The sequence below is a fragment of the Salvelinus fontinalis genome, chromosome 29 (genome assembly GCF_029448725.1).
Source record: "Salvelinus fontinalis isolate EN_2023a chromosome 29, ASM2944872v1, whole genome shotgun sequence".
Classification (NCBI taxonomy): domain Eukaryota; kingdom Metazoa; phylum Chordata; class Actinopteri; order Salmoniformes; family Salmonidae; genus Salvelinus; species Salvelinus fontinalis.
Window position 1 is genome coordinate 24,430,999 of NC_074693.1, and position 13,131 is coordinate 24,444,129.

A 13,131-nucleotide genomic window follows, 5' to 3' on the forward strand; every position below is an offset into this window, starting at 1 on the left:
TTCGTTTTTTTTGTATTGTTTTTAAAGTTCTTCAGCTCTTTTCATAGGGGGGATTGTGGGATGGCAGTTTACCAATGTCACCCAATTGGTAGATGTGTTGGGTATCATGAGCAACCATTGGCTGACTGTCGTTTTGCTCTGTCTGTTTGTCTGTCTGCCTGTCTGCAGGGTGCGGCTAGAGGCGTTCTCTGACAACAGTGGGAAGCTGCAGCTCTCCCTGCAGGAGATCATAGACTGGCTGACGGCCAAGGACGAGGAGCTGTCGGAACAGCTGCCCATAGGGGGAGATGTGGGGGCCGTCCAACACCAAAGGGAGTTCCACCAGGTACTGTGTTGGGCCCCTTTAAAAAACGACATCATACAAACACGCCGAACTAGTATATAACCAGGATGTTCTTGTAAGGCAGAGCTCTCCAACTTTGTTCCTCAACCTGTCAGGACCCGGTGCGAGAAACAGTCACTAATAATCAGCAGAACCCAGAAGATGAGGCAGACACAGCAGTACTAAAGATGGTGGTTTAATAAAAGAACAAGATCTTCAGGCAAAGAATATAAATCCACAATGTCCAAAATAAAGCCAAAAGGCAACAAATGGATATCTTCCAAAATACAAAGAAAATCCACAAAGTGGTGAGAACAGCAAGGGAAAAAACAAACCTCAAAAGACTAATCCAAAAAACACAAGAACAAAACCAGAGAACCTCTGGAAAATCCAACAAGAGAAAATATATGTTCACAACAAGGCTTGGGCTGGGGCTGGGTGCTAACATACAAACACTGAGCAAAGAACTGAGGAACACACAGGGTTTAAATACTAACAAGGGAACGACATACAGGTGCAAACAATAATTAGAGCAAGAAAAAACAAAAGGTTCAAAACAGGTGCAATGGGGACATCTACTGACCAAAACCAGAACAGTCCTGGCCAAAACCTGACAGAATCCCCCTCCTAGGAACGGCTCCTGACGTTCCTACCAGCCTTCTCAGGGTGGAGGGCCCTGAACTGACGAATGAGGTCAGGGTCCAGTATGTCCTTGGCAGGAACCCAGGAGCGCTCCTCTGGACCGTAGCCTTCCCAGTCCACCAGATACTGCCAGGACCGCTGCACCCGGCGGGAGTCCAGTATCCGGTGGACGGTAAAAGCCGACTGGCCTCCGATGATACGGGGCGGAGGGGGAGGTCTGCATGTCGGGATAAGGGGAGAAAAAGCAACAGGTTTTAATAAAGAAATGTGAAATGTGGGATTGATCTTAAGGGATATGGGTAAGTGCAGGCAAAAAGTAACGGGATTGACTCTCCTGGCAATCTTAAAGGGACCGATGAATCTCTGGGACAGCTTGCGAGACTCCACCCGTAGCATTAAGTTTTTTGTTGAGAGCCATACTCTCTGGCCGGGGTACAGGGTAGGACCGGGACGGCGACGTCTGTTGGCTTGTCGTTGGTACTGCTGTGAGGAACGCAGAAGATTAAGACGGGCCTTCTTCCACGTAAGCCGACAGCGTTTGATGAACCTCGAGGCTGAAGGCACTCTGACTTCTGCCTCCTGGTCCGGGAACAATAGAGGAGCATAGCCAAACTGACACTCGTGCGGGGATATACCAGTGGAGGAGGAGCACAAGGTGTTGTGCGCGTACTCGGCCCAAACAATGAAGGATGACCATGTGGACGGGTTGTTGGAAACCATACATCTGAGGGTGGTTTCCAGCTCCTGATTCATCCTCTCAGTTTGGCCGTTGGACTCCGGATGGTACCCTGAAGATAAACTGGCTGTGGCCCCTATGAGTTGGCAGAAGGCCTTCCAAAACCTTGAGGCGAACTGGGGACCTCTGTCGGGAAACCATATCTTGCGGGATGCCAAAGACTCGGAACACATGGTTAATCACCAACTCAGCTGTTTCCTTGGCAGAAGGTAATTTGGTCAAGGGAACAAACCTGGCCGCCTTAGAAAACCTGTCGATGATGACTAGGATAGTAGTATTACCATGGGACGGAGGAAGGCCAGTAATAAAGTCCAACGAGATATGGGACCAGGGTCGGTGGGGAATAGATAAAGGATGAAGGAGTCCTTGAGGGCGGAGGTGAGAAGATTGCCCTGGCAGCACACGGAACAGGCCTTGACGAAAGTGGCAACGTCTTCTTTTATGGTGGGCCACCAGAACTTCAAGGTGCGGGCCACCAGAACTCCAAGGTGCGACCTACGCCTGGGTGACAGGTGAGGCGAGAGGAGTGCCCCCACAGAAGGACTTGGGATCTTGCTGCCTTGGGAACAAACAACCGATTGGCAGGACCTCCTTTAGGACCCGGTTCGATGGCTTGAGCTTGTCTCACGGTATCCTCAACTTGCCACGAGATTGGAGCCACGATCTTAGCTGCAGGAAGAACAGTCATGTCAGTATCTTCTCGAATGGCAGGAGAGTAGACTCGTGACAAGGCATCCGGTTTGAGATTCTTCGACCCGGGTCTATAGGTGAGGATAAACTGGAATCGGCTGAAGAAAAGAGACCATCGAGCTTGTCTGGAGTTCAACCGCTTCGCCTGCTGGATATACTCCAGATTTTTGTGGTCCGTAAGCACTTGAAACGGTTGAGAAGCCCCCTCGAGCCAGTGTCTCCATTCCTTCAATGCCATCTTAACCGCTAGGAGTTCACGATCCCCCACATCGTAATTCCTCTCGGCCGGGGTAAGCCGGTGAGAGAAGAAGGCGCAAGGATGAAGCCTCTTGTCTTCACCCCTCTGAGACAGGACAGCTCCAACACCAACCGCTGATGCGTCTACCTCCACCACAAAAGGTTCATCCGCCGTCGGTAGTGTCAGGATGGGAGCAGAGAGGATGCGCTGCTTGAGTCCTTGGAAGGCCGTCTCAGCTTCTCTTCCCCACAGAAACCTTGTGTTGCCACCCTTGGTTAAAGCTGAGAGAGGGGCTGCCACCGAGCTGAAGTTCATGATGAACTTGTGGTAGAAGTTAGTGAAGCCCAGGAAATGCTGAACTTCCTTAACGGACTTGGGGGTGGGCCAATCCGCTACCGCCCCTACCTTCTTGGGGTCCATCTGGACTCGACCGGGTTCCACTATAAATCCCAGGAATTGTACTCGAGAGGAATGGAATTCACACTTTTCCGGCTTAACGTACAAATGGCTGTCTAGGAAGCGTTTGAGCACTTGTCTGACATGCTTAGTGTGTTCTTGAAGGGAGCTCGAAAAGATGAGGATGTCATCCAAGTAAACAAACACGAAAATGTTAAGCATATCCCTAAGCACATCGTTTATGAGCGCTTGGAACACAGCCGGGGCGTTGGTCAGGCCGAAGGGCATCACCAAGTATTCGTAGTGACCAGTAGGCGTGTTGAAAGCGGTCTTCCACTCGTCACCGGGTTTGATCCGCACAAGATGGTATGCGTTCCACAGGTCTAGCTTAGTGAAGACCACTGCTTCCTGGAGCAGCTCAAAGGCTGTGGCCATAAGGGGTAGCGGGTAGCGGTTACGAACGGTTATGGCATTAAGTCCCCGGTAGTCGATGCAAAGACGTAATTCCCCGTCTTTTTTAGCCACAAAGAAAAACCCTGCTCCCGCCGGCGAGGTGGATGGACGTCACGACACAACCCTTGTGTAGGTTTCCAAGATTCCTTGAGTGGAACCCATCGTTCGTGCCGAGCTGCAAGAATGTGTGTTAGAATTACCATCCAGTTGAGTTGTATTGATCAAACGAATGCAAAGGCACCTAACACTAACCCTTCACAGTTTCTCCCTAGAAACTCCCTAGTTACCTGTATGAAATGAATACGAACCCTAGGCTATGTTTCGGTGCTGTGACACTACCCTTAGTTTAACCTATTAGTCTGGTTAGCCATTAACATTAAGGACGGAGGGTAAGTAGTTCGATAGGAGTACATACCTCATCCCTCCATCCCTCCATCCCTCCACCCCTCCACCTCTCCGTCCCTCCCTCCATCCATCCATTGATCCCTCCATCCCTCAATCCCTTCTCAGCGATTTACCTACTTTCATTACGAACCACTTTAATTTGAGGCTCTCTTAATTTGTCCATGTATCAAAATAACGACTCTATTTCATCATTTAAGACTCTGGCTGTTATCTGCAGGAGAGATCTGAGGCAACAAGATGTCTGTGGTGTGTGTTAAAGCCGCCCAGTGGTGAAGCTGTAAAGATATCCTGAACTGCCGTTAAGTAAGAAGAGTGCCTCAGCTGAAATCTTTTTAATTGACTGACATGTTAAAAAGCCCTTGCTACTATGTGAAAGGGGAATAAAAGTGGTTGAAAGCTGAGAGCAGTGGAGCCAAGCAGATGAAGGTTGCAGAATATAAGATGGGGAGAAATAGTCTCTCACATTCAGGGGCTTGTTCTGCACTCCTCCTCATTCTGTGGCAGAACATTGAGAAAATCCTTCCTAGCAATGGTTCCTGGGTTGTTTATCCATTTCCCGGGAAAAACACCTCCATTCGGTGTGAGATCTCCCCAGAACACAAACAGGCAGGCAGGCAGGAAGGCAGATACACACACACACGCACGCACACACACACACACGCACTCACTCACACACACACACACACACACACACACACACACACACACACACACACACACACACACACACACACACACACACACACACACACACACACACACACACACACACACCATAATTGGTCATGTACTACAGCAGAATGCTCTTTCCACCTTTGTTCCAATTTTCTGTGCTGTCAGATTTTGCAGTGAGTCTCTGAGGGGGGAGAGTCGTATTGACAGTGATAGTGGTCCTCCCCCTCTCCTCCCCCTCCACCCCGACCAACTGGCACTGTGAAATCCGCTTCCCAATTAACAGGACACAAACCATCCAGTCACACACCATCTCTTTCTCTCTCTATCTCTCTCAAACGCACCGTTGCTCTATCTCGATCTCTGTCTCTCTCTCTAATGTTCTGTTTCCCATCCTGCTGATTCTGTTACTCAATATGAACCAGTACGAATCAGTAAGAACCAGTATGATCTACTGTGAAAAAACTGTGTCAAAAACTATGTCCCCCTCCACTTCTCTCCCCCGTTTCCTTCCCCTTCCTCTTCTCTCCATCCCCTCTTTCCACCCCCGTTTCCTTCCCCCTCCTCTTCTCTTCACCCCCCTCTTTCTTCCCCCGTTTCCTTCCACCACCAATTTTCTTTTCTCTATGTCCCCATTTTAAATGCAGTATTCCTTTATAATCTATCTAAGATGTTCCCACTCCCCAAGCGCACCGTTGCTCTAAAACCTTTCCGACAAAGCGGAGAGTGAAATAGCATTGAGTTTTCTGTGGAGAATTACAGGGTTTTAAGAAATGAGAATTATTGATCTTAAGTAGATTTATTCTGCTGTCTTTTGGTATGTAGGGATGTGTCCCTTTCAGTTTGTGTGCGTGTGTCTTTGTGTATGTGTGTGTATGTGTGTGTGTGTGTGTGTGTGTGTGTGTGTGTGTGTGTGTGTGTGTGTGTGTGTGTGTGTGTGTGTGTGTGTGTGTGTGTGTGTGTGTGTGTGTGTGTGTGTGTGTGTGTTCTTCGCTCTAAGTATATGTGTGTGTAGCGTTCAAAAAAGTGTGTGTGTAGTGCAGAATCAAATCATCTACAGAACAGAGAGATGATGAAAGCTGGATATGTCTTCTGTGTTGTGAGAAAGCTCAGTGTAATGGGGTCTCTGAGGGCCCCAAACATAAATGGGGGACTGTCAACATGTTTGGAGGGGGTAATGAAACCATTTCCTCAGACTTTTCCGTCTCTTCCAGCATGCATAATGCAGCCTAATCGGAGCTGAAGTCTTTATTTTGAATGTTCCTTCAGCTAATGATGGAACCTCTCAGTGTGAAATTTAACTGGAATTAAAGTTTTAACGCAGAGGAGGCCTGAGGGAGGGAAGCAACCCCCCCCCCAATTCCTCCTAGGGAGGCAACCGTTCCCTGAGAAAAATGAGAAAAGCGAGTTAAAATCCTACTTTCCTTAGTAACCTCAGCAGGAAATCTTATCAAGAACTACAGCTCCTGCACAGATCAGATTTTTTGCGTGTTTGCTTAGCGTCGGTTGTATTTGTCAGTTCAGCGGGGTTTCGTAATTAATTCAGTGAGCGAGGAGGGAGGCTGGTGTTATCAGGGAATGACTGGCTGCGGTTGTGGGGTTTAATAGGCACTGAAAGACAGTCGCTGCTCGCCACGGGAGAAAGTAAGCTTGTAGTCTAGCAGATTTCACATAAAAAAATGGTAATCTCTTCATATACTAAGAGGGTATGGCTTTCCCATCCTGCTGGAAAAGCCTCTGGCTTTTCCTAAATAAATGACATGGGAGGGAGGAAATATATGTCACTCTCCTACTGTATTAATGAATGAAGATTCAAGTTTATACCTAGTGTAGATGAGTAGTGAATGGAGATTAGGGAGAGGCTGGTTGACGCTGGCGGTGGGACCCAGAGGGTTCTCAGAGCCCTATGGGCCTCATGGTCAAAGTAGAGCACTATGTAGGGAATAGGGTGCCATTTCAGGGGCCGTCTTGGAGTCATTAATTCCATTGTGTTGGTTTCTAAACTTGAAGTAGAAATCTGGATAATGTGCGTGTAGTCAGGCAGTTTAAGGTCTTCATGATTTACATGAGCAGAGTTGCAGGAACAGAGCCAGGAGCAGCCAGCCTCTCTAGGTAATTGGGTGATCTTTGTGAGGAGGCCAGCTGACCAATACTCTGTGTACTCCTGGCCTTCTATTCTTCCATAGGCTCTCACAGCCCTGAGACAGTAGTGCAGACAGACAGGCAGTCCTACGGGGTCCTGCCAGTGGCTCCTCGCTGTCTTTATGCGTGTGTGTGCCAACATATGCATGTCTGTAAAGAATGTTCTTGTCTATGTATTCAAATTAGTGTATACATGTGTGCGTGTGTATGCGTCATTTATGTATTATAATGAGCCCATGCATGTTGTGGTTGTACTATGCTTTCATCTTTCTGTGGGCACCTGTCTGTCCTGTCTGTCTCCAGGTCTTCATGGAGGATGTCAAGTCTCGAGGGCCCTTCATCTACTCGGTGCTGGAGTCTGCCCAGGCGTTCCTGACACAGCACCCCTTCCAGGAGCCCGAGGAGACGCTGCCCGACGGAAAAGGTCTGGCCACCCATGGCCACACCCCACTCCACCACACACCCCACCCCCCCCACACACACACACCATCCCACTCTACCACACACACCCCATCCCACTACACACCCCACCACACACCCCACCCCCCCACACACACCCCATCCCAATACACACCCCACTCTACCACACACACCCCATCCCACTCTACCACACACACCCCACGCCACCACATACCTAAATCAGACGTGAGTAGTGAGAGCAGAGAGAAATTGAAGTTCATTAAGTTGGTCTCCAGCAGGTGTGTATCCACCATTAGGTCTGATTAGCAGATACCTGTCCTGCTGTATCAGAGTGGATCAGAGGATGTATGTTTGGGAGAGCAGTTGGGTCGGGACCAATTCATCCAGTTCACACCATCTGGTCAAATCAATAATGCAACATTCTAGGCTTTCTGCCCCCCTCCCTCCTTCCTCCCTCCCTCCCTCCCCCACCCAGCATCCTCTTGCTCTTCACCGCTTGTGGCAGACATGGGGAAAAGACGGGGTGTGAACTCTCTCTCTGCCCCCAACAAAATGTTTCTCACGGTTTCCCCCTCCTCCTTTTTCCCCCAATGTTCGTGGTGGCAGGCATCAGCACTAACACTCCCTCTCTGACCCTCCAACACTCCCTCTCTGACCCTCCAACACTCCCTCTCTGACCCTCCAACACTCCCTCTCTGACCCTCCAACACTCCCTCTCTGACCCTCCAACACTCCCTCTCTGACCCTCCGACACTCCCTCTCTGACCCTCCAACACTCCCTCTCTGACCCTCCAACACTCCCTCTCTGACCCTCCAACACTCCCTTTCTGACCCTCCAACACTCCCTGTCTGACCCTCCAACACTCCCTCTCTGACCCTCCAACACTCCCTCTCAGACCCTTCAAGACTCCCTGGCTCCCACCCTTATTTCTCACTCTTTCTCCCTTGTTTCTTTCAACTGATGTTTGCACACATTGAGTCTAACACTATCTCTGCCTGGCCGCTCATTCCCTCACCCCTTGCCCCTCTTCACCATCTCATCCCCCTCCAGAAGTGTCTCCGAGGAAACGGATCCTGAACGTGAGTCGCTCGGTGTGGAAGCAGGCCAATGTAACCAGTGACCTGTGGGAGAAGCTGACTGCCCGCTGCGTGGACCGACACAGGTCAGATATACGACACAGGCCCACTCCATTGGGCTACAACCTACTCATGATTCTGATTGGCTAGATATGTTTTTACCCTGCCTATGCTCAAATTTCATTGGGTCTATATTTAGTAAGCATTGTGCACATAAGGTTAGGTTGGGGACTTGGGGTTAATGCTCAGTTATTAGGGTGATTTGTTGGGTTGAAGTTAACGGGTTAGTGGTTGAAACTGAAAATAACTGTTGTAGTTAAATAGTTGTGTGTGTGACTCAGGCACATGGAGCGGACCCTGGAGCGACTGCTGCAGACGCAAGCAGCCATGGAGGAGCTGGCGATGGCCCTGGAGCAAGCTGAGGGCGTCCGGGATGCATGGGAGCCTGTAGGGGACCTCTTCATCGACTCCCTGCAGGACCACATTGACGCCACCAAGGTACAGTTGAAGTCGGAAGTTTACATACACTTAGGTTGGAGTCATTAAAACTCGTTTTTCAACCACTCCACAAATTTCTTGTTAACAAACTATAGTTTTGGCAAGTCGGTTAGGACATCTACTTTGTGCATGACACAAGTAATTTTTCCAACAATTGTTTATAGACAGATTTATTTCACTTAATTCACTGTATCACAATTCCAGTGGGTCAGAAGTTTACATACACTAAATTGACTGTGCCTTTAAACAGCTTGGAAAATTCCAGAAAATTATGTCATGGCTTTAGAAGCTTCTGATAGGCTAAGTGACATCATTTGAGTCAATTGGAGGTGTACATGTGGATGTATTTCAAGGCCTACCTTCAAACTCAGTGCCTCTTTGCTTGACATCATGGGAAATCAAAAGAAATCAGCCAAGACCTCAGAAAAAAATTGTGGACCTCCACAAGTCTGGTTCATCCTTGGGGGCAATTTCCAAACGCCTGAAGGTACCACGTTCATCTGTACAAACAATAGTATGCAAGTATAAACACCATGGGACCACGCAGCTGTCACACCACTCAGGAAGGAGACGCGTTCTGTCTCCTAGAGATGAACGTACTTTGGTGCGAAAAGTGCAAATCAATCCCAGAACAACAGCAAAGGACCTTGTGAAGATGCTGGAGGAAACAGGTACAAAAGTATCTATATCCACAGTAAAACGAGTCCTATATCGGCATAACCTGAAAGGCTGCTCAGCAAGGAAGAAGCCACTGCTCCAAAACCGCTATAAAAAAGCCAGACTACGGTTTGCAACTGCACATGGGTACAAAGATCGTACTTTTTGGAGAAATGTCCTCTGGACTGATGAAACAAAAACAGAACTGTTTGGCCATAATGACCATCGTTATGTTTGGAGGAAAAGGGGGAGGCTTGCAAGCCGAGGAACACCATCCCAACCGTGAAGCACGGAGGTGGCAGCATCATGTTGTGGGGTGCTTTGCTGCAGGAGGGACTGGTGCACTTTACAAAATAGATGGCATCCTTAGGGAGGAAAATTATGTGGATATATTGAAGCAACATCTCAAGACATCAGTCAGGAAGTTAAAGCTTGGTCACAAATGGGTCTTCCAAATGGACAATGACCCCAAGCATACTTCCAAAGTTGTGGCAAAATGGCTTAAGGGCAACAAAGTCAAGGTATTGGAGTGGCCATCACAAAGCCCTGTGCGAGCAAGGAGTTCTACAAACCTGACTCAGTTACACCAGCTCTGTCAGGGGGAATTGGCCAAAATTCACCCAACTTATTGTGTGAAGCTTGTGGAAGGTTACCCGAAACGTTTGACCCAAGTTAAACAATTTAAAGGCAATGCTACCAAATACTAATCGAGTGTATGTAAACTTCTGACCCATTGGGAATGTGATGAAAGAAATAAAAGCTGAAATAAATCATTCTCTCTACTATTATTCTGACATTTCACATTCTTAAAATAAAGTGGTGATCCTAACTGACCTAAGACATGGAATTTTTACTAGGATTAAATGTGAAAAACTGAGTTTAAATGTATTTGGCTAAGGTGTATGTACACTTCTGACTTCCACTGTACGTACAGTACCTGCGTGTGTGTGTCCGAAATATTAAGCAAGCTGTGTGTGCTTCAAATAGTAAGCTGTGTGTGTGTTCATGTGAGCGTGTGTGTGTCGTGCCTGCCTACGTGGTTGTGTGTGTGTTTGTGTCTACCCTCTGCCTAGCCACCAGGACCAGACAAAATCTGTGCATGTCATTTCCCCCAGAAATGATTTAAAATAAAAAATAAAAAAATAGCAGTGGAATAGACACAGATGAAATAGTGCCTGAAAACACGACTAGTTTCAGCTGTATTGATTAGATATGGAGACAAAGCTCTGAAGTTATTGATAAAAAACTACCTAGAAGATTCCCTCCAGCTACACTCACTAATTTATCAGCTGTAAAGAGGCTCCTCCACTGTGCTGTCTAGATGGCTGTAATTTCACTATCATTATGGAGAATCTGTATCTCTATCCATCTGCTCTCTTAGCACTGTTTCTGTTATCATTGGAGCTCTGTTAGTATTGACTAAATGTGGGTTGAGTGTTTCATGGCGATTTGATTTTGAGTTATTTTATTATTATAGTGTCCTGTATCGTCAGGATGCCCAGCCCACTTGGACTTAAAAGACACTGAATGTTGCCCTGTTTAAAGGTCTTATTCGCATCGGCTACGGAGAGTGAGATCACACAGTCGTCCGGAACAGCTGATGCTCTCATGCATGCTTCAGTGTTATTTGCCTCAAAGCCGAGCATAAAAGTAATTTAGCTCATCTGGTAGGCTCGTGTCACTGGGCAGCTTGCGGCTGTGCTTCCCTTTGTAGTCTGTAATAGTTTGCCAGCCCTGCCACATCCGACGAGTGTCAGAGTAGCAAAATAAAATGTCATATACATACATACATACATACATACATACATACATACATACATACATACATACATACATACATACATACATACATACATACAGTACATCCATCTATCTGTGAATACAAACATAACAAAAATAAAAACAATTGTTTTGGTACAATAGACAATAGGCACTGACCTGTGCAAAAAGTACACAAACTGTCCCTTTAAGAATGGAACGGGATTCTTTGAACAAAGAATCACCTAGCAGGAACAGCACCATCTAGTGGTCCGACCCTGGTCTACCAGAATGCAGGATGGGACATAAATCCAACAACTTAAATTACTACTTTCCTTGAGAATACATTACATATGATGAAGAAACAATACTCCAAGACACAGCTCCATACTACTCATCAGACATAGAGAACTGATACATATACTCGATGCTGGGGTGTGTGTGGGGGGGGGGGGGGGGGGGCTCCGGCGGTGGCTTTTGACAACTTCTTTGGATTCCTCATGTCTTACTCATTGTTAGAAAAAAGTTTGGTCCAAATTGAATGTTAAGTACTATAATTATTGAATATTATATGAATCCTATAAATTAGAATGGCCAATTTGGGTGCAATCAATTCGCTTAATTTCTCAGAGATCAAATTATATTTTAAGAATATAATGAATGCTCATCTTATCTGTTTCTAAAAAACAGAAACAATTTCAGAACAATCTGAGATGTTGGGTGTCATGGCTTGCTGAAATATGACAGAGACATGTTGATATGACGGGAGTTCAAGTCCCCTCAGTTGATTGGCCGATGTTGAATTCCCAGCCAGTTATTTGTTTACTTGCTAATACACAGCGTTTTGTCACTGTCTTGACCGCGGCAGGCAGGGCTAAATTAACATGGCTCTTCATTACGATGGCAGAGAGAGAAAGAGAGAGAGAGAGAGAGAGCGAGAGAGTGAGAGAGAGAGGAGAGAGAGAGAGGAGAGAGAGAGAGAGAGAGAGAGAGAGGAGAGAGAGAGAGGAGAGAGAGAGAGAGGAGAGAGAGGCACTTCACAATGATCATGTAAATGTTTACCATGCTGTCAGTGCCAGCACATGTTTCTTGTTTTACTATGTCACCATGGCAGGCATGTCAGCAGGCTCTGTCTGTCTGTAGTACACACACACACGCACATACATGCACGCACGCATATGAACACACACACACTTATGCATATGAACACACATGCACCCGTATGAACAAACACACACACACACACACCCACACACACACATCCCTTAGATCATTAGTGCTGTTTGTTCTGGGTTGATCTGACTCTTAAGTTGCGTAAGCCACGAGTGATTCCTGTTGTATCTCTACCATGGTGATGATGTATGTGCAGGCAGCTGCTCCAATGCTAGGTCAACAGTCCACACAGCCATAGCAGAGTGAGTCTAGTGCCATTAAACTCAGTCAACGGAGGAAAGGAACTGAGCATGCATTGTTAATTTCTCATTCTTTGATGAACGTTATGAACCAAATGTCAATTGATTTCCATAATCGACTGAGTTGAAATGGAGTTGACCCAAACATGTACCACGTGTCTGTCTATACCAGCACCATGTACCATGTGTCTGTCTATACCAGCACCATGTACCACGTGTCCGTCTATACCAGCACCATGTATTATGTGTCTGTCTATACCAGCACCATGTACCATGTGTCTGTCTATACCAGCACCATGTATTATGTGTCCGTCTATACCAGCACCATGTACCATGTGTCTGTCTATACCAGCACCATGTACCATGTGTCTGTCTATACCAGCACCATGTATTATGTGTCTGTCTATACCAGCACCATGTATTATGTGTCTGTCTATACCAGCACCATGTATTATGTGTCTGTCTATACCAGCACCATGTACCATGTGTCTGTCTATACCAGCACCATGTACCACGTGTCTGTCTATACCAGCACCATGTATTATGTGTCTGTCTATACCAGCACCATGTACCACGTGTCCGTCTATACCAGCACCATGTATTATGTGTCTGT

At 47.0% G+C, this 13,131-nt stretch overlaps 1 protein-coding gene across 1 annotated transcript in view; it reads left to right on the forward strand.

Moving 5' to 3' along the window:
* Positions 1 to 13,131, forward strand: part of LOC129827672 (dystrophin-related protein 2-like) — a gene marked incomplete in the record, with an annotated part of 139,307 nt that overhangs the window by 67,847 nt on the left and 58,329 nt on the right. Inside the window, 4 exon segments of the mRNA XM_055888717.1 lie at positions 169 to 325; positions 7,000 to 7,120; positions 8,168 to 8,279; positions 8,535 to 8,691. Of these exon segments, the coding sequence (XP_055744692.1) occupies positions 169 to 325; positions 7,000 to 7,120; positions 8,168 to 8,279; positions 8,535 to 8,691 (547 nt within the window).